This window comes from Lygodium microphyllum, chromosome 3, assembly GCF_053477565.2.
Source record: "Lygodium microphyllum isolate KBCC chromosome 3, Lygodium_microphyllum_v1.1.10, whole genome shotgun sequence".
NCBI lineage: Eukaryota > Viridiplantae > Streptophyta > Polypodiopsida > Schizaeales > Lygodiaceae > Lygodium > Lygodium microphyllum.
Genome location: NC_141137.1, coordinates 107,436,169 through 107,458,715, shown reverse-complemented (window position 1 = coordinate 107,458,715; position 22,547 = coordinate 107,436,169). Strand labels below are relative to the sequence as shown.

Here is a 22,547-nt window from a genome sequence, read left to right as displayed (position 1 = left end):
CGCGTGGTCCAAATGTGCCAGCATCCCCAGTATCTGAAAAAGTGAAATAAGATCTTCATATGTAACTGTGGCGGTGTGGGGTACTTTGGGCGCACAAAAACCCAATCAAAAGGAGTTAGTGAGGACCCCACCACTGCGCGCCGGATTTGCGACAAGAGTGACCAGATATTCTTGGCGAGCGGGCAAGAAAGAAAACGATGTCGGGCCGATTCCGCAGTAGTGGTACAGAAGAAACAATTGCCATTCGAGATTCGACGCTTGGAAAGGGCCAAGGCAAGAGGAAGACCACCAATCATTACCCGCCAAAGAAAGACCTTGCATTTGAAAGGTGCCTTATTCAGCCAGCCCTCCATCAGCGTTGCCTACCACCATGACAGCGATTTCCGCAGTCCCCAAACAGTATTAGCTTTCACACCCAGCCATTGGTGATCTTGAATGAGAAGATGATACACCTGATTAGTAGAGGCCTTTTCCAGACTCAACCGGCCTGCAAGGTCCCAGTCCTGCCAAGGACGATCCACAGCCAGGGCAGGAAAGGGTTGCCTACCCTGAAGCTCCGACAAAAGCTTTCCCCATAAACCACGGTATCCGCGCGGGATCCTGAAAAGTCTCCTAGCAGTCCGAAACGATGCGAGGACATTGCGAGTGGCAAGGGTAGCATCCGCAATCGAAGTCACACCTAAACGGGCCATGCGGTTAAATCTTGGTCTGAGCTGATGTTTGTCTTCCCATGAAAGTAATCTCGATACTGCCAACAATTCCAGCTGAAAGGAGTTAGTCTGCAAGCGGTCCCCTACTGGATGCCAATGGGCCTTTTGGAGCACCACTTTCCAAGAGCCGACCAAGTGCAGTAACAAAGAGGAAGAGGGACTGGAAAATCGAGAGTCAGCATTAAGGACATGCCACCACGAGGCCCGAAGCCGTGTGTTACCATGGCGTAGCCCGCTGTCCTCAAGAAAATAACGGGCTATGATGGTCCACGGGTGATGATCCACACACATGGCACGAAAAAGAGACCAACGAAGAGCCAGCATATGAGTTTCTGCATCCAAAATAGCTCCACCACCCATGCGTTTAGGGGTACACGTATGTGACCATGAAATCCACGAAATGCCTGCCTGCAGTGAATCCTTCTTCCATAGCATGAAATGAATGGGATGAGTGAGGGCCTTCAAAGTAGTAGGCGTCCATGGCAGCAATGGCAGGAAATACGTTAGCATTGGTAGCATAATTGTCTGAGCCACTTTGAGGCGGACATGGAATGGCCACGCTTGCGACTTTCAATACATAAACTTCGCCGCCAGTTTTTGTGAAATCCACTCCAGTAAGTCCTTTGGCCGTACATCCACCCCCAATGGGTATCCAAGATGCCTAACAATGGAGCCACGGGAAACCACCTCGCCCTGCCAGCCTAATGACTGTAAATCAGGCTCCGTGCAACTGAGAATGGCTAACTTAAAGGCATTGATGCGAAGACCAGAGGCCTGACCAAAGAGCGTCCAAACATCTAATGCCTTTCGAATGTTGTCCCTGTCCGCCCGCAAAATCATAAAGGTGTCATCAGCCAAAGATTGGCTAATGAAGTGCTGCCCCAAAGGAAGAGACAATCCTGCCAGCTAAGCAAAAGCCGCCATTGAGGATAACATTGAAAGGACCGGGTGAGTCACCAAGGCAAAGAAGAGAGGACTCAAAGGGCAACCCTGTCTGACCGAGCGTGCAAGGACAAATGGCTCTGTAAACCCACCATTGAGCATAACTCTTGAAGAAGCTGCAGCACTAATGGTGTAGATCAATCGGGACATGCGGGTACCAAAGCCCATAGCAGCCATGAGATCTGCAATGAAAGACCAGTCCACAAAGTCAAACGCCTTTTCCAAGTCCAATTGAATCAATACCACTTCCTGACTGGAGTGCCGCGCATAGTCAATAGCCATTTGCACATTTAAGATATTATGCAGAATGTTGCGGCCCTTAATGAAACCATATTGGAGAGGATGCACAATAGCTAGAAGGTGCTTGTGAAGCCGATTCGCCAGCACTTTGGAGAAGATTTTATACATCGAGCCCATCAAAGAAATTGGTCTCTAGTGTTGCAGCTTTGACGGCGAAGGGACCTTTGGAATCAGTTTGATAAGGCCTTCTTTCCATGAGGAAGGCATGACCCCTGTTTCCCAAACCTGCTGAAACATGACCGCCAATGGCTTCACCAACTGCGTGGCCGAGTTCTCAAAGAATTCATTAGTGAGACCATCCCAACCAGGACTTTTATCCTTAGGTAGGTGCAACACAACATCCATAACCTCCTACTCGCAAATATCCGCCTCCAAAGTGGCTTGCATATCAAGTGGAACCTGCTGGCGGACCAGATGATAGAAGACCGAGCGGGCATGCGTAACCTGGCTAGAAGGTGAGGGACAAGAACCAAGAAGTTCCATAAAATAATTTCTGCACATATTGACAATGGTCTGCGGATCAGTGACCATGCGACCTTCCGAATCCTGGAGTCTAGTCATATTTTCGCGAGCCGGAGAAGCATGCAAGGCACGAAAGAACTTATGAGACTGGCAGGCACTATCTTGCAATGTGTCAGTCAAGTTATGCAGCTTGGCCTGCTGATAAGATTTTAACTGAAACACTTGAATAAGATGGGCCAAACGCCTCTCCAGTGACAGCAGAAAATCATCATCTGGGGAATCCACAAGCAAGGAACGGACCAAAGCCAGTAAGTCCTCTGTTGCATGTCAACGTCGGCGACAAAGAGAGGCATGATGAATCCCATACTGCCGAGCAACCCGCTGCACATTAGAGAGCAGCCGTGCAAATGAAGCCAAGCCCTCCGAGGCGAAGTCCAATAAGAACCTCTCAATCAATTACTACATATAGCCCTGAAAAATTGGATGCTTCAAATAAGAGGAGTTGAAACGTAAAGGAAGCCTATCCAGCAACTGCATAAAAGGTGCAATAGATTGTGCCCGCATCTCAAGCTGGAGGGGGAAATGGTCCGACAACGCATATTGCTGCAAGACCTTCATTTCCAACATCTCGAGAAGAAAATCATCCCCCTGCATGATATACATTCGGTCCAACCGCGACCAAGTAGTTGCATATTGTGCGGAATGAAAAGTAAACCCTGAAAAAGAAGGGTGAAGCCACGACCAGATCTTGCTTAAGTACGCGCAAAGCAAAGGAATTCCACACCCGGCTTTCCGGCGTATCCATTACCGAATGCCCTGAAGTGGACTGAGAAGAGTCAACACACATATTGAAATCTCCCATCAAAAACCCCCTTCGGCCAAGTGACATGCAGCCCTGCAAAGTCGACCAAAGATCCCGTCGGGATGCGGGATCATTCGGAGCATAGAGGCCCAGCAACCATAAAATCTCTCCTTCAAATAAGACTTCGATTACCAGAAAGCGACCCTGCACATCATTTTTAACAAGAACAGGCTGGTATTTCTCATGGACAATCATCAGCACGCCCGAATAGTGCATAGCATGTGTCCCTGCACAAAACAGACGGAATCCATGACAATCCACAACTTTTCCTGCTTCACCGTGATTTTTGTGCTCAACAGCACACAATACATCCCACTGGTTCTCATGCAAGACAGCCCACATGGCATGTTGCTTATGGCGAGAGCAAATGCCTCGCACATTCCAGGTGGCTATCTTCATATATCTTCAAAAAAGGAAGTCAGGAACGAGGCGCTTGTTGCCTCAATTTCACCTTTTCCGCGAGAGCATCTAGGACACCCTCATCCAGAAAATCAGCCAATACTGCAAACAAATTCTGGCGACCTGCTTTAGAGGTAGAAGGAAAATCCACTGCCTTGGGAGTGGGGCGGGGATAACGCCGATCCCAGGGTGTAATCACATTACCTTTTGTATCAAACGCCATCTTAGCAGGTGGGCCCTTGGGGCCGTCTGTATAGACTTTCCTTGTAGACTGATTACGAGGGGCAGACAGGGCCATAGTACGCACAGCCTGCTGTGAAGCGAACATTTCTTTCCTGCGCATGTACGTGCGCACTGAATCCTTGAAGCATTAGGCCCAGGATCCGCCAGGCCTGCATCCAACTTTTTACCTTTTTTTTGACGTGCCTCAATCCAATCAGTGCTACGGGAATCCAAACCCAGGACCTGTTGTTTGCCTTTATCCACGACATTAGGTGGCTGAAGGGCCTCCTGTGTCGGGGCATCAAGCACCATGTCATCCTTAGGCAGCACAACCTGCGCATCCTCGGAGGACGGTTGCCTTTCAGGGCATTCGGCCATAAAATGCCCCAATTTACCACATGAAAAGCAGTGTCCTGCAAAGTTGCCCCATTTCAAGCGAAAATGCAAAGGATGCATGCCATAACAATTGAGGCGAAGCCACGCAGGCCTTTTCCTAGCCGCATCCCATAACACGCATAAATGGTTTCGATTCATAGCCCTGAGGCTTGGGGGAACCAGCACTGTTCCCACAACTGCCATCGCATCCTTCAACAATGGCCAATAGACCGCCGGACAATTTTTCACTTCCATCCACACCGGGCATTCTCGTTGAAGCAGATGCTGGAAGTCAGCCATAGGGCGCCATGGTACAACATGGACCAAGCGGCGATCAAAGAATAATGGCAACTTGGACAGGAGCTCAGCTCGATGTGTTTCCGATTTCAACAGCACCTCATAAAAGCCGCGAGACCCAAGGAAGATCTCCTCAACACACTCCCCTTGCAATAAATGGTGCGTCCACTGGCGAATATGTGAAAGCACTGGGATCCTGCCAGTGAAGAAAAGTATAACTGCACGGTCATAAAACACCGAGAAGGACCGCAAGACTGATTTCGGGTCCACCATGGCTTCCACCACATCATCAGTTCCCGTGTCAGAAAAAGTTTCATTATTATGCTGGACATAATCGCCAAGCAGAGTATTGGCAAAGTCCAGCAAATGCTCCCAGTCAATCTCCTGCGAATCCACAGGATCAGAGGCAACCTGCGCATAGGAACGTTCCTGAGGACCCATTGGCTCGTCAGAAGTATGCTTGGAGCGTTTGCCCGCAGGCGGCAGTTCAGAACCCGGAGGCATCTCCTCCGTGCACGGCACCATATCCTCCGGCTCCTCTCTATCGTAATCAGGGCCAAGGGCTGCCACCGTCCGGTCTAGAAAATCCATATCCAGGCCAGTCATACTGCTGTCTTCTCTCTCTCTCTCTCTCTCTCTCTCTCTCTCTCTCTCTCTCTCTCTCTCTCTCTCTCTCTCTCTCTCTCTCTCTCTCTCTCTCTCTCTCTCTCTCTCTCTCTCTCTCTCTCTCTATGTCTCACTGTCTCCGTGTGCAGGTCGCAGAACCCAGAGGCGCAGGCTCAGGCACGAACAGAGGATGCTGCCTCTCGCTGAGGGGAAGAAAAGATCAGTGCGCCCTGCAAGACGCTGCGACAAACGATGTGTTACCTGGGGCGACCACCATGGCGGCTGACTGGCGAGGGCAGCGTCTGACTGGCGAGGGCGGCGTCCGACAAGCAAGGGCGGCATCCGACAGGCGAGGGCGGACAGGTCTGGCAGGCGAGGGCGTCTGTCAGGCAATGGCGTCTAACAGGCGACAGGGCACGCAGTCGTCAGAGGCGGGCGACAGGACAGGTGACGGGGCAGGCGACGAGCGTATCTGACGGCGAACAGGACCGACACGCAGACCTGATGGCGAGCAGGTCAGATGGCGGATAGGACGGACGGGCAACGTCGACGAGCAGGACCCGCTGGTTCTCTCTCTCTCTTGGTCAGCGCGATGACAGGCAGAACACGACGGCGCACTGGCGGGCACGGGCGTCGAAGGCGAGTTCTGCGCCTCCACAGGTAGACGCCCGCGTGCAGGAGGACGCACGCAGGCAGGACGCGACAAAACAGGCAGGTTAGGGCTTCGGCAGACGGCGCAGGGACAGCACGCTAACGACCGCCATCACTCTCCCTGCTCTCTCCCATCTCTCTTTTTTTTCGTAAAAGGTAATTGTATTAATTACGAAAAAAGTACAAGATTACTGGATTACAAGATACATGATGACACAAAGCCATCATGTGAAGAGGTTTTCTCTTTCTCTCTCTCTCTCTATTTTCTGATTACAAGATACACGAGGGCCGTGTGGGGAAGCCCCGTAGTAATGCACTGAAAAGGTTACACGAATCATGGCAACGAGCCAGAGGCAATTGCCATATGCCACGGATGCAAATCCTCCCGAGGGAGCAAGTCGGAGTGTCGGATGATATCTAGCTGCCAATGTAAGAGCCCTTTAAGCCTGGCAATATGTCGGGGTACATTCGAGGCCGAATCAAAGAGAAAAGCATTGCGCGTGGTCCAAATGTGCCAGCATCCCCAATATCTGAAAAAGTGAAATAAGAGCTTCTCATGCAACTGTGGCGGCGCGGGATACTTCGGGCGCACAAAAACCCAGTCGAAAGGAGATAGCGAGGACCCCACTACCGCGCGCCAAATGTGCGACAAGAGTGACCAGATATTCTTGGCGAGCGGGCAAGAGAGAAAACGATGTCGGGCCGTTTCCGCCGGTGTGGTACAGAAGAAACAATTGCCATTCGAAATGCGACGCTTGGCAAGGGCCGAGGCCAGAGGAAGACCACCAATCATCACCCGCCAAAGAAAAACCTTGCATTTGAAAGGTGTCTTATTTAGCCAACCCTCCATCAGCGTTTTCTGCCACCATGACAGCGATTTCCGCAGGCCCCAAACAGTATTAGCTTTCTCTCCCAGCCATCGGTGATCTTGAACAAGAAGATGATACACCTGATTAGTAGAGGCCTTTTCCAGACTCAGGCGGCCTGCAAGGTCCCAGTCCTGCCAAGGGCGATCCACAGTCAAGGCAAGAAAGGGTTGCCGACTCTGAAGCTCCGACGAAAGCTGCTCCCATAAATCACGGTATCCACGCGGGATCTTGAAGAGACGCCGAGCAGTCCGAAACGATATGAGGACATTGCGAGTGACAAGGGTAGCATCCGCAACCGACGTCACGCCTAAACGGGCCATGCGATTGAATCTTGGTCTGAGTTGATGTTTATCTTCCCATGAAAGGAGTCGGGACACTGCCAACAATTCCAGCTGAAAGGAGTTAGTCTGCAAGCGGTCCCCAACTAGGTGCCAACGGGCCTTTTGGAGCACCACTTGCCACGAGCCGACCAAGTGCAGTAACAAAGAGAAAGAGGGACTGAAAACACGAGAGTCAGCATTAAGGACATGCCACCAGGAGGCCCGAAGCCGTGTGTTGCCATGGCGAAGCCCGCTGTCCTCAAGAAAATAACGGGCTATGATGGTCCATGGGTGCTGATCCACACACATGGCACGAAAAAGGGACCACCGGAGAGCTGACATATGAGTGTGTGCATCCAAAATAGCTCCTCCACCCATACGCTTAGGGGTACATGCGTGTGACCATGAAATCCAGGAAATGCCGGCCTGCAGTGAGTCCTTCTTCCACAGCATGAAACGGATGGGATGAGTGAGGGCCTTCAAAGTAGTAGACGTCCATGGCAACAAAGGCAGGAAATACGTTAGCATTGGAAGCATGATTGTCTGGGCCACTTTGAGGCGGACATGGAATGGCCACGCTTGCGACTTCCAATACATAAACTTCGCCGCCAGTTTTTGTGAAATCCAGTCCAGCAGGTCTTTTGGCCGTACATCCACCCCCAATGGGTATCCAAGATGCCTGACAATGGAGCCACGGGAAACCACCTGGCCTTCCCAGCCTAAGGACTGTAAATCAGGCTCCGTACAACTGAGAATGGCTGACTTAAGGGCATTGATGCGAAGCCCAGAGGCCTGACCAAAGAGTGTCCAAACATCTAATGCCCTTCGAATGTTGTCCCTGTCTGCCTGCAAAATCATAAAGGTGTCATCAGCCAAGGATTGGCTGACGAAGTGCTGACCCAACGGAAGAGACAGCCCGGTCAGCTGAGCAGAGGCTGCCATGGAGGATAACATTGAAAGGACCGGGTGAGTTGCCAGGGCAAAGAAGAGAGGGCTCAAAGGACAGCCCTGTCTGACCGAGCGTGCAAGGACAAAGGGCTCTGTAACTCCACCATTAAGCATAACTCTGGAGGAAGCCTCAGCACTAATGGTGTAGATTAATCGGGACATTCGGGTACCAAAGCCCATGGCTGACATGAGGTCTGCAATGAAAGACCAGTCCACATAATCAAACGCCTTTTCCAAGTCCAATTGGATCAATACCACTTCCTGACCGGAGTGGCGCGCATAGTCAATAGCCATTTGCACGTTTAGGATATTATGCAGAATGTTGCGGCCCTTAATGAAACCATATTGGAGAGGATGCACAATAGCTGGAAGGTGCTTGTGAAGCCGATTCGCCAGCACTTTGGAGTAGATTTTATACAGGGAGCCCATCAAAGAGATTGGTCTCCAGTGCTGCAACTTTGACGGCGAAGGGACCTTTGGAAGTAGTTTGATAAGGCCTTCTTTCCATGAGGAGGGCATGACCCCCGTTTCCCACACCTGCTGAAACATGGCCACCAATGGCTTCACCAACTGCGTGGCCGAGGTCTGAAAGAATTCATTAGTGAGGCCATCCCAGCCAGGGCTTTTATCATTCGGCAGATGCAACAAAACGTCCATAACCTCTTCCTCGCAAATATCCGTCTCCAAAGCGGCTTGCATATCAACTGGAACCTGCTGACGGACCAGATGATAGAAGACCGAGCGGGCATGCGTCACCTGGCTAGAAGGCGAGGAAGAGGAACCAAGAAGTTCCATAAAATAATTTCTGCACATAGTGACAATGGTCTGCGGATCCGTGACCATGCGACCTTCCGAATCCTGGAGTCTGGTCATATTTTCGCGAGCCGGAGACGCATGCAAGGCGCGAAAGAACTTATGAGACTGGCAGGCGCTATCTTGCAATGTGTCTGTCAAGTTGTGCAGCTTGGCCTGTTGATACGATTTCAACTGAAACACTTGAATAAGATGGGCCAATCGCCTCTCCAGAGACAGCAGAAAATCATCATCAGGGGAATCCAGGAGCAAGGAACGGACCAAAGCCAGTAGGTCTTCTGCTGCATGTCGACGACGGCAGCAAAGCGAGGCATGATGGATCCCATACTGGCGAGCAACCCGCTGCACATTAGAGAGCAGCCGTGCAAATGAAGGCAAGCCCTCAGAGGCGAAGTCCAATAAGAACCTCTCAATCAGCTGCTGCATATAACCCTGGAAAATTGAATGCTTCAAATAAGCGGAGTTGAAACGTAACGGGAGCCTATCCAGGAATTGCAGAAAAGGAGCAATAGAGTGTGCTCACATCTCAAGCTGGAGGGGGAAATGGTCCGACAACGCATATTGCCGCAAGACCTTCATTTCCAGCATCTCGGGAAGAAAATCATCCCCCTGCATGATATACATTCTGTCCAGTCGGGACCAGGTACTTGCATATTGTGCGGAATGAAAAGTAAATCCTGAAGAAGAAGGGTGTAGCCACGACCAAAGATCTTGCTGGAGTACGTGCAAAGCAAAGGAACTCCACACCCGGCTTTCCGGCGTATCCATTACCGAATGCCCTGAAGTGGACTGAGAAGAGTCAACACACATATTGAAATCTCCCATCAGAAACCCCCTTCGGCCGAGTGACATGGAGCCCTGTAAAGTGGACCAAAGATCCCGACGGGATGCGGGATCATTCGGAGCATAGAGGCCCAACAGCCATAAAATCTCTCCTTCAAATAAGACTTCGATCACCAGAAAGCGGCCCTGCACATCATTTTTAACAAGGACAGGCTGATATTTCTCATGGACAATCATCAGCACGCCCGAATAGTGCGTAGCATGGGTCCCTGCATAAAACAGACGGAATCCATGACAATCCATCACTTTCCCTGCTTCATCGTGACTTTTGTGCTCAACTGCACACAGAACATCCCACTGGTTCTCATGCAAGACGGTCCACATGGCATGTTGCTTAAGGCGAGAGCAAATGCCTCGCACATTCCACGTGGCTATCTTCATGAATCCTCAAAGAAGGAAGTCAGGAGCGAGGCGCCTGCTGCCTCGATTTTACCTTTTCCGCGAGAGCATCCAGGACACCCTCATCCAGAAAATCAGCCAACACTGCAAAAGAATTCTGGCGACCTGCTTTGGAGGTAGAAGGGAAATCCATTGCCTTGGGAGAGGGGCGGGGATAACGCCGATCCCAGGGTGTAATAACATTTCCTTTGGCATCGAATGCCAGCTTGGCAGGTGGGCCTTTGGGGCCATCGGTATAGACTCTCCTTGGAGACTGATTACGGGGGCCAGACGGGGCCGTAGGACGCGAAGCCTGCTGTGAAGTGGCCATTTCTTTCTGGCGCGTATACGTGCGTACGGGATCCTGGAGCGCGCTAGGCCCAGGATCCGCCAGGCCTGCATCCAACTTTTTTCCTTTTTTAGGACGTGCCTCAATCCAATCAGTGTGACGGGGATCCACATTCGGGACCTGTTGCTTGCCTTTATCCATGACACGAGGAGACTGAAGGGCTTCCTGGGGCGTGGCATCAAGCACCATGTCGTCCTTGGGCAGCACAACCTGCGCCTCCTCCGAAGACGATTGCTTTTCAGGGCATTCGGCCATGAAATGCCCCAATTTACCACATGCAAAGCAGTGGCCCGCAAAGTTGCCCCATTTTAAGCGAAAATACAAAGGATGCATGCCCGAACAATTGAGGCGAAGCCACGCGGGCCTTTTCCTGGCCGTGTCCCAAAGCATGCATAAACGGTTGCGGTTCATCGCCCTGAGGCTTGGGGGAACCAGCACTGTGCCCACAACTGCCATCGCATCCTTCAACATGGGCCAATAGACCGCCGGACAATTTTCCACCTCTACCCACACTGGGCATTCGCGCTGAAGCAGACGCTGGAAGTCGGCCATGGGGCGCCATGGCACAACATGGACCAGGCGGCGATCAAAGAATAGGGGCAACTTGGACAGGAGCTCTGTGCGATGCGATTCCGATTTCAGCAGGACCTCATAAAAGCCACGAGGTCCAAGGAAGATCTCCTCAACAGACTCCCCTTGCAATAGATGGTGCAACCACTGGCGAATATGCGAAAGCACTGGGATCCTGCCAGTGAAGAAAAGTATGACTGCACGATCATAAAACACTGAGAAGGATTGCAAGACTGATTTGGGGTCCACCGTGGCGTCCAGCACATCATCCGTTCCCGCAACAGAAAAAGATTCGGTATTATGCTGGACATAATCACCGAGCAGAGTATTGGCGAAGTCCAGTAAATGCTCCCAGTCAATTTCCTGCGAATCCGCAGGATCAGAGGCCACTTGCGCATAGGAGCGTTCCTGGGGACTCATTGGCTCATCAGGCGTATGCTTGGAGCGTTTGCCAGCGGGCGGCAGTTCAGAACTCGGCGGCAACTCCTCCGTGCATGGCACCATATCTTCCGGCTCCTCTGCATCGGAATCAGGGCCAAGGGCTGCCACCGTCCGGTCAAGAAAATCCAGATCTAGGCCAGCCATACTGCTGACTTCACACTCGTCCTGGCAGAGGGCGAGCTAGGTTAGGTGAGGTCAATCCTGCACAGGGATGGATTGCTGGTCCCCAGCTGCACGCAGGATCCAGTCAAGCCCACGCTGCCCTGGGGGAAGGGGGCCAGACGGCACGCAGGGCCGGGCGGCGGCGAAATCACAGGGCAGGCAGGCGGGTCAAGACGAGGGGTCAGGGCGGCATACAGGGCGGCGCGCAGGGCGGCGCCAAGCCCACCCGTCAGAGGGGCGGCGATGGGGCGGGGCACACAAGGCCAGCCGGGCGCAGGCGGGCTCGACGAACGCACGGACGGACGCAGGGAGTCGCAGGGTGAGGCGGGCGCAGACGGAAGCGGAGGGCGGACAGGTCAGACGACCAGGGCGACGGAGCGTGTGCACGCCACAGGCAGCGGGCCCTGCGGCGCAAGCCCAGGCAAGGGCACGCGACCCTTAGGCAGCCGACGGGGCGCACTGGTACAGGCGAGGGTTTGCGCAGGACCGCGGGCGGACTCTCTCTCTCTCTCTCTCTCTCTCTCTCTCTCTCTCTCTCTCTCTCTCTCCTCTCTCCCATCTCTCTCTCTCTCTCTCTCTCTCTCTCTCTCTCTCTCTCTCTGCGCCCCTTCCCCCCGGGGTTCACTTCTTTCTTTCAGTTTGGTCATATGCTTCCACAGTCACTGCACTCTAACAGCCCAAAGCTAGGGGTACTAGAACTTGAGTTCATTTTAATTAAAAAACTAAATCACTAAGTTTGTATCTCAATTTACTGACACTGTTTCACACAATATCATATGGCTGTATGATGAAGAGCTAAGTGTTGACACACATCTGACTCACTGCTCAAGAAATCCATCCTAAACATCATGCTCTTCAAGATTTCTAAGTTGACTTTATCATAGGTATTACCAAGAAGCAAAAAGTGAGATCCTAACCTCCTAAAATTGTAGTTTCTCAAAAAGTGCTCTGACTAGGACCATCGTTTACCAAAAAAGTGAAAATATTGCCCAACTATATTGCAATCCCAAAGAAATCCAATCTAAGTTGGATGAATGATACTTGGAACCACCTAAGGAAACCAATCTGAATGTGATGAACCACATTTGGCACCACTAGAGAGAGCGTGAGAATAATCACCTTTGTTAGGATTTTACAAATTGTTCCTAACAAAGAGATTAATCTCCATTGGTAATCTCCAATCTATCTTCACTACCCTTGAAAATGAGGTTAATCAATCCTTCAAATAGTCTCCTTGACATGAATCCAAAAGTCATCTTATCTCCTAAATCTCAACAAACCCCTATTAGAAATTTCCATGTAAGCTTGCAAGGTCTTGTCTAGGCCGTCCTCTCCAAGCCACTTGCCCCTAGGATCTTACAAGCTGTTCCTAACTAGATGATTAATCTCCATTGGTAATCTCTAATCTATCTTTGCTACCCTTGGGAATGAGGTGAGTCAATCCCTATTATTCTCTCCCTAACACAAGCCCACAGTCATCTTATCACCTAAATCTCAACAACCCCTATTAATGATCTCTGTATAAGCTTGAAAGAAGGTCCTCTGTAGGTCGTACTCTTCAAACCACTTGCCCCCAAACAGGGTGGTGAGTGTTCTCACAATCTTGTTGTCAATGAAAGTAACCATCAAAGCTGACCTCATGCTGCCTATGGATGATCCCCCATCATTCATACCTTTCCTTTCATGTACAATGGATCAGCTATAAGAGCTCAGCTATAAGTGACATAGGATGTATTTGTCCACTCCCAATATTACAATCAAGTATAATCAATATACAATGTATTTTCCCAGTCCCAATTTTATAATCAGCTGTACTTTTACTTGTTAATTCCCTCCCTACCTGAGAAGGGATGCCCCCTTGCACCTCTTCTCTTCTTATTTGTTGCAGAGGCCATAAACTCCTTCTTGAGGGATAGAGCCACAGGCATGCCGGAGGCATCAGACTTCCCATCCCAGCTTTTGAGAAGTTGCTGGATGTAGAGTTTGCTGATGACACAGCTGTTTACTTGGATGGGAGCAAGGAGAATTTTAGGGCCTTTGTAGCTGCGATAAGGATCTTTTGTAGGGCTTTAGTAGCTCTTACTAATTGGCACAAGTTGCAATAGTGCAATTGTGCTTACTCTTTGTCAAAAACTCTCTTTTCCTCCCTCCCTTTTCCTTGTACCTTGTTCGTGTTTACAGAGAACAAGAAAGTGTGTGACCTAAAGAAGATTCATATTGAATGGGATCATAAGATGCAACATTCCAACATGACATAAGAGTAAAATGTTAGCTCTGAACCATCACCACAAACTCTATGATAAACTGCTTTTGCATAGAAACATATTATTTTGAGTTAAATCTCTATAAATGTATAGAAACTCACCCCTTTCCCACCAAAATATGCAAGCCATGAATTGTAATGATGTGGATTCCTCTCGATATTCTGCAATCAAAAAAAGATACTTATACTGATCCTTGGAAAATAGAAGTGTCAATAGAAAAAAGATCTTGTACCTCTGAATGCCATAGTATAGGTGTCTTAACCCCTAAAATATAGTCCACCATAGGTGCCTGCCCAATACACCGAACAACTTAATGGCATAACTGAGGTTCAGATCAAAACTTGTCATGTTGACAAGAATTAATTCAGCAGCTTATCATTGAATGACCAAAAGAATGCACACTCTTTTAACTTTTTTTCCTTTGTATGCTCGATAGCAAAGCCTATGCAAAACAATCAGAAACAGTGGCAAAACATGTTCATATAAGAAGAGTCTATACTGCCAACACACTTGAATTTTGGGAGCCCTTTTTCCCCGGTTTAAACTTGTACAGAGTAAGAAGATGTGAAACTGCATTGTGGAGCTGGATGTGTAACTTTAGTCAATAAGTAAACACAATACAATCATGCATAGCCCAGTATGCACCCTGTTTCTTATAACTTGAAAATGACACAAACCTTTTGTACTTCCTTCAAATCTTCACCGTATCCTTCTCAACTTCTATTGTAACATCTCAACCATGTCACAGCTTGTATATATATATACAATATGTATGTACTTGCATATGTATGTAGGTATGTATAGTGGGTAACTAGGTACAATCATTAGGTTTGTAGATAGGTAGGTGGGTATGTATGCTTGTAGAAAAAAACGTATCCACTTACATTCATAGGTCTATACATCCTAGGTATTAAATCCCTAGACATCCAGATGGATGCAAGTAACATTGGTCACAATGGTCATGAGGTGACTTAGTGTAAATCAGATGGTTGAAATTTTTCAACAAAACAAATATAAGTAGTAACACTTGAGTTGAAAAAACATTGAGTAAATTCCATGGCTTGAATCATATGTACATTATTGTCCGTAATCTAGGAGGGTAAACAATCCTCAATCACATGAAAATGACAATCAAGCTCAAAAGAAAATACATTATTTTTATAGTCAATGTACAAGGAAGAATATTTATCAAAGAACCATGGCATGCCAGCAATGATATCAACATGGTCAAGGCTCATAAGTCAAAACTCCATAAGAGAATGATATTGTTAGATCAAAACATTCAAATCCAATACCATCTAATCCCAACAATCCATACTAGGGCCCTTCGCATATCAAACACAATAAATTCAATCAACAGATATCATGTGAAGAGACCATCTAAACCAAACGAGAATAAATTTCAAATAAAATTTTGAGTAAAGTCATTCTCAAATAAAACTGCAATATCTTGGCCATTTACATGTCCACTGACCTTCAAAAGGTCATGCAAGACGAAGTCAATTTTATTAATGAAACTACCATTGCTATTACTAGCATCTTTTTTTTTTAATCTTCAAAGAAAATTTCAAAAAATATACTTGGAGCTTCAAGAGTATTTATTGAAACCTTAGAAGTAGACTTCCACTTCTTCTTCTAACGAGACTCTAAACTACCACAAAAGTAACCTGGCTAAGCGAAGCAACAGCCCTTTGAGCGATCCTCACTACAAGTGACCTTGCACTTTACCATCCTTCTTTTTATGCAACTCTGAAGACAACTAATGAGTTGTTGCTAGGGTAGATGACTTCCTTGACTTAAAGATAGAAACAACTTAATGGGAACCCCCCGTCAAACTAGCTACTCCTTGCAACCAAAGTATTATTAAAAGTCTTTGCATTCGTATAGACATCCTCGAGCAAATAAAACAGCTCAATGGGACCTTCCCTCCAATCAAACTGACTGCTCCTTGCAACCAAAGTATTGTCAAAATTCTTTGCATATATATAGACATCATCGAGCAAATAAGTAGATTGTAGAGCACCTCATTCTGGTAGTCCAGTGGCAATTTGAAAAGGTTTCATATATAGAGCAATGCTTAAGGATCATCCAAGGCCATTATTTTGGGCAATAGATCTTTAAACTCTAGTGAATATGCATCCAAGCTCTTCTTTCCATATCAAACTAAAATAATTTTTGAAAATTTTCGATCCAATCATCGGTCACACAACATTTCTAAAAAACAAATTTAAAATATGCCCATGTCATCGGCTTGGGGCACTACCCCACCCATCAAGCATATACCTTCCCCGATAACATGATTTGTAACTGCCCAATACGCTAAGCATCATCGAACCAACACAAATCAAAATATATCATCCATTTGGCCAAATGTTAATGATTGCTAGGAAAAGCATTAAAACATCCCAAGATCATACTATGATTTATGCTAACCAACAACGTACTCCTTGAGATCTCCACAAGGACACATGGGTTTACCTTAAAGTTCCAAAGAACTCCGATTCAATGACTGCCGAAAAGTGTTATAAATTGTCTTTGAGATATTGTGGTCCTTTCTAGATTACCAAGAAGATAAGTAGCGTATCCTATGAGCTAGATTTACCTTCAGAAATATGAGTTCATCATCCTATGTTTGACGACCTAAGTCATCTAAAAGAATAATTGAAACAAGGTGAACTTATTGTTCTGATTCTGAAAGTCCCGTGGCTTGAGAATATTGCTCCTTGTATTCCACTACTTAAATCGATTCTTGGCCTTAGACTATTTATCCCAAGTATTTGGTCAAGTAAAATTTTTTATCAAGAGAGAGTATCACGGTGGCTCCTTGGTTCCGCAGGTTCACAGTATGGAAACCTGCACAAGTAGCATGGTCCGCAGGCACATAGCACCACGTCACGTCTTGAACACACAGTAGAAGCCAACTCTAAAGATATGCCAAAAAGACGCCATCTCATCACAACATGCACCCTTCGTGTCGTGTCATGTCACAAGCTATCACGACTTGATATCCCTCCCATGTCGCGCTTCACTCACAATATGCATAACGCATTTTTTTAACTCACACTTGGGTAACTTGGTGCTTGGAGTTGCCGGATGGCACCATGGAAGAGCCCGCAGGCCATGGTACTTGTACAAGTTTCCACGCTATGGACCCATGGGACCAAGGAGCCACCCTGACACACAAGCTATTTGAAAGTTGGTACGTTCATTGAAGAGTCATTTTTCTCACTTTGCCTTGAGGATATTCTGAGGACAACAATCATTTATAAGGGGAGAAGTGGTACCACCCTAGACATCTAGATGGACACTAGCAGCATTGGTCATAGTGGTTGTAACTAGCCTTCCTCCTTGGATAGGGTGGTAAATAACCCTGATTACAACTTAATTACAGCAGCAAACAATTAATGCAAATCTGAAAATACAAATTTACCTACTGATCTTGGATATTGCACACCCGATTGGCCCCAAAATTGGACCCCTTTCGGTATTTCTTTAGCTTTATTCAAGAAGAAGTTGATTTACAATGGGATTCTCCCAATCCCTTTCAGTATTTCAACTCCCCTTGCTGTCCAAAGTGACCAACAAATCTTCAATCTATTTTGCCCCTCTAGTCCTCCACTTGAATTTAGCTAATTCACCTTCAGCCCTATTGAATCCAAGCCTTGGAGCTTCCAATTTCTGGCACGCTTCCCGAGGCTGCTGCTAAACCCTAATTTCTGCTGCTGTAAATTAGGGTTTACAACAGAGAAATTTACAATTTCTCAATCTCCAAGGGTCCAAATATTGAGATCTTCAGAGCAAGGTTGTGAAATGGCTAGGAGATGAGAGGGAAAGCTGTAGAGAGAGAAAATTCAAAGTTTTGTCGCAAAGAATGACTAAAAACCAGTTAAATGTAACTGTTGCCCTGCCACAACAACTTATAGATGCAAAGAACTGAAGAAAATCAGTCATTTACAGCTGTTGCCCTGTCTCAACAGCCCATAGATGCTGCCTCCTGCTGTTGATTGGTCTTCTCCTGCCCCTCGCTGCCTCAGAAGGTCCTTCAATGGCTGCAAATCAGACCAGTGGCATCTCCTCCCTCTCTCTTGCAAACTGAATCCACTAAAAATGCCTCTCTCCAGCCTCTAAAGACGTTTTTCAATCTCACATGGGCATTTTTGACAAGTGGCAACCTTTCCAAATGGTTTTTCTAGCATTAGCCATAATTAAATATTAATTTTCAGTCTTTAGACACAAAAAATTAATCTAATAATTATTTCAGTGCCCTGAAAAATAATCTGACTAGCCAATAATTAAATTGGCTAGGCAACTTCTATTCCCAAGTGTCTTTGTACCATCTTTGACCATCAGATTGGCGTTAGGCACCATTAAATGCCACTTCTCTAATGTCACCAATTGACACTTATGGCCAAATGAATGACCTACGCTAACAACTGGCACCAAATACCACCAAGAACTTGTGAGGTATAACTTATAGCAACTTTTGCCTTTGACATCCTGTGATTTCCTTGGGTCCCAAGCTCGTAAATTTACTCTCAACCCCAGTTGCACCTCACATGTGCAACATTTACTTAATCATGTGATTAAAAGTTAACCCACATGTTAAGTGAGGTTTCAAAAATACATGTCCTCATGACAGTGGTCATGAGATGTCTTAATACGAATGCACTAAGGGCACTTTGGAGTTAGGGAAGCCAAGTCCTATTTAGAGGACTCAAGGCCAATTGAGCAAATTTATTATGTGATTATCACTCTTGAACTCTTGGCCCATTGGCCAAGACATCCGTACACGGGGATGGTACGAGCTGGTAGTATAGAATACCAACCCTTGAGATGTGGTCATGACCCGGAGTGCTGCTAGCTCCCATGCTCAAGGGTAAGTCTATTTGACTCTATGGCTCAAAGGTGAGTCTGATGTCCAATGTGTTTCATTGTGAATATGACTGTCTCTCGTGTGCAAGTTGGATCCTAAAAACGGGTCTCACATGGTTTTCATGTTTTGAGGGGATACATAGTTAAGTATGCATGAATATGTATCCATTAAAGAAACACAGGACAAGAATGAGCTAAGGGAACGAGGTGGTGATGAGGGCAAGGATACAGTATGATCAAGAGCACAAAAGGGGAAAGCATATTATATGGAAGGCTCAAATTGAGCTGCAATGGAGCTGAGATAATCTAACATTAAGAGCTAGGAATCGGCTTTTAGTAGGTACATGCATCTCAAGCATGTATCTGCATATATAGATATTGGCACATGCATTGGTCATTTTCAACTCACTCTTATATGTTTTCCATGATATAGGTATATACAACACATATATGAATTAAAAGTATATGGGACAAGGACAAGAATGGGAATCCAATGGTGATGAGGACAGGAACAAGTACCTAAAAGAGTCACTTATAAATAATGCAGTCCAATATGTTAAGCATAAAAGAATAAAAGTTCGATTATTAAAGTTAGGGAAAGAACAAGGAGCTTTGCACTTTCTTGTCTTGAAATGTCTTTGGTGGGTAGTGGCAAAGTCCAAGAGAGGGAAAACAAGCGGAATGAGAGCATGAAGGGGGGGAGGGGGGGGGGGGGGGGGGGAGGGGAGAAATTTAGGGATCCAACCTTTCTTTTTTGGAGTGTTCATGATGGAGGCATTCCTAGACATGGTGGGCAATGGAAGATTGCTCATGGTCATTGCATCTTAGGAGACGGCACCTCATTGTTTCATTTTCTACCTAAGGGCCATCTCAGCCTTCTGCTCATCTAACTAGGGGCAATTTCTTATAGATTAGTCAACCCCTAGACTAGCGTTTCTCAAGCTACTATTGGTGTAGGTGGTTCTTTCAAAGATACTCTCGAAGGACATTAGGCATTTTTCTTGTAAGTTTGGGCATTATTTTCAATAGTGGCTACTATCCGAGCAGGTTTTGTGGGCAAGATATTGTGTTAGTGCCATGCAAGCAAGCTGTATTTTTTGCATTTATTCTAGCTGCTCAATCGGCAACTTACAACGGCATTTTGCCAGATTTGGTAGTTCGGCCAAATCTAGCAGCAATAGGCCAGATTTGCCTCACCAACCTACCATATTTCTCCCCTCTTTTGTTGGCTATTTGTAGCCCATTTCAACCTGTCATTCCTCAGTTGGTCATTGTAGGTTGGTGGGAGAGATCCAGCTCAAGAAGATACACGGACAACCCTTGTACATCTGCCCTCTTCAGCATTCATTGACTGCAGATCTTGGTGTTTTTCTCTCTTTTCTCTCTCCCTTTCTCTCGTGTTCGTTGTTTTTTAATCTTGTCCACACGCTTCCACATATGCTACACTCTGGCACAATTGGTTTGACTTGCAATAGGCTTAACATCCTACATAAAGAGTTACATAAGCACCTTCTATATATACGTCTACTATGACAAGTAAAGGAGCCCCTTAGAGTGACCATGTGTGATGTACATACCAAGAATATGTAAGGCCTGCCCCATGTCCTTCATCTCACAACTCTTCTTGAGTTGAGTCTTCAAAGTATCCAACTCATCATGAGCTCTCCCAACAATCAACATGCCATCGATATAAAGTACCAAGATAATAAGGTTACCATGAGGAGCATCTTCCATGTATCCAAAGGTATCTATATCACTATGAGTGTATCCATGTGAATGCGTAAAAGCATCAAACTTATGATACCACTCCCTAGGTGTGTGCTTAAGGCCATATAGGTTATTTCTCAACTTGCATACTAGGTGTTCCCTACCCTTTTCCATAAAGCCCTTAGGCTACTTACCGTATATAGATATACTCATACAAGTCCCCGTACAAAAAAGTAATTTTCACATCCACCTGATAAAGGTCCAAATCTAACTGCGCAACTGAGGCCAAAACCAATCATAGGGTAGTCACCTTGACTACAGGAGAAAAAACTTCATTAAAGTCCTACTTAAAACCCTTAGCAACTAATCTAGCCTTATATGCTAGCTTGGGGTGTCCAAGGGTACTCTTTAACTTGTACATCCACTTGCATCACAATGCGTGTTTCCCATTGGGCAAAGGAACCAAATTCCATGTATGGTTTTTCTACAATGAATCAAACTCAAACTACATGGCTCTCTTCCAAGAGTGACTATCAGCTTTGCACATGGCCTCCTCATAAGTAAGAGACTCACCAAAATTTGTTACCATAACATAGTCCACGAAGGGGTGCAAACTAATCAAGCTGATGTCTATCTCTAGTAGACAGTCTCAAAATGGGCTATGGGGCCTATACATCCTATCAAGCATCACGGTCATGGACCACTGGAACATCAACTACAAGCTCTCTAGCTAGCTGTATAGTAAGAGGATGCTCCTCCTAAAAGATCACCATGCATACCTCAACTACTTGCTTAGGCTTCTTATGCATCTTCTTCTCATGGAAAATAACATCATGGCTCCAAATAACCTTCCGAGCCTGTGAATCCCATAGGCGATACCCCATCTCACCTACATCCCCATAACCAAGAAAGATGTATTTCACTAACTTAGAATCCAACTTATTATGTTTATCCTTGGATACATGGCAAAAAGCCTCACATCCAAAGACTCTGAGATACGTATATAAGGGAGGTTTTCCAAACCATACCCCCTCTGCAACCTGACAACCAATAGCAGTACATGAGTATCTGTTTATCAAATGTATGGCAGTAATAATTTTCTCAATCCAAAAAAACTATAGTAAGCCTACTTGACTAAGCGTACTTCGAAATCTTTCCTAAATGATCTTGTTCATCTGCTCAACACCACCATTGTGGGATGGATGTGTGGGGCAGTCAATTGCCGCTTAATATCCCTCTCATCACAAAACTGCTCAATTTCTTTAGAAACATACTTTCTCCCATTGTCAAACCTTAGGCATTTCAGCCTATATCAAGACTGCTTCTCAACAAGAGCAAACAAGAGCTGAAAGGTAGATAAAACATCCGATTTCTGCTTAATAGGATATGGCCAAACCTTATGTGAATAATCATCAATGAACATAACAAAGTACTTTGTGCCACCTAATGACTGACAGAGCATGGAACCACATATATCAAAATGCACAAGAGCCAACAGCTCGTCCACGCATGTAATGCCAAACTTTTCATGAGAACTGCATATCTACTTGTCATAAAGACAATGGTCACAAGAATCAAAACATTTGTAATCAAGAGACAAAAGATATTGCAAACGAATAAGCACTTTCATTCCCTACAAGGACATGTGCCCAAGGTAATGATATCATAAAGATACATGTGGTATGTCAACCACAACCAAAACATGGTTAAGAGATCCAAATACAAATAAAGGTTGGCACCTCAAGCAAAGACACAATTCTCACAAGTAATCTTCCATGCAAAATCACCAAAAGATACATAATAGCCTATATCATCCAACTATCTAGCAGATAAAAGACTTTTGGTCAAAGCTGGTACATGACATACATTATGCAAAGTAAACGAGCTACCGAAAAGAAATTGTATCTGTACATTCCCAATGTCAATAATATCCAATGCCAAATCATTTCTCGGTCACACATAACCTGTCATGTTGCGATAAGACTGAAACTAATCCCTATACAGGGTAACGTAAAAAGAAGCCCCAAAATCCAATAGCCAACACTATGAATATATAGACAAAGTATTGGTCAACTGAGAAGTATCAAGAGAGGAAGTTGCTAAGATGTCCTCATCATCTAACTTTGGCTGCACTATAGTTCTCTCTTCAATATTCACACTAAACTTACTAGGAAGAATGCTATGA

General features: G+C 46.3%; 1 protein-coding gene across 9 annotated transcripts in view; it reads right to left on the bottom strand.

Annotated features, from left to right (window-relative positions):
- The window catches only part of LOC148038724 (translocator assembly/maintenance protein), a 101,116-nt gene that overhangs the window by 38,628 nt on the left and 39,941 nt on the right, over positions 1-22,547 (bottom strand). For all 9 annotated transcript variants that reach the window (XM_087674559.1, XM_087674561.1, XM_087674562.1 and 6 more), the window contains 2 exons: positions 14,016-14,072; positions 13,885-13,944 (listed from right to left, as the gene is read on the bottom strand). In XM_087674559.1, coding sequence (XP_087530685.1) covers positions 13,885-13,944; positions 14,016-14,072 — 117 coding nt within the window. The remainder of the gene's footprint in view (positions 1-13,884; positions 13,945-14,015; positions 14,073-22,547) is intronic.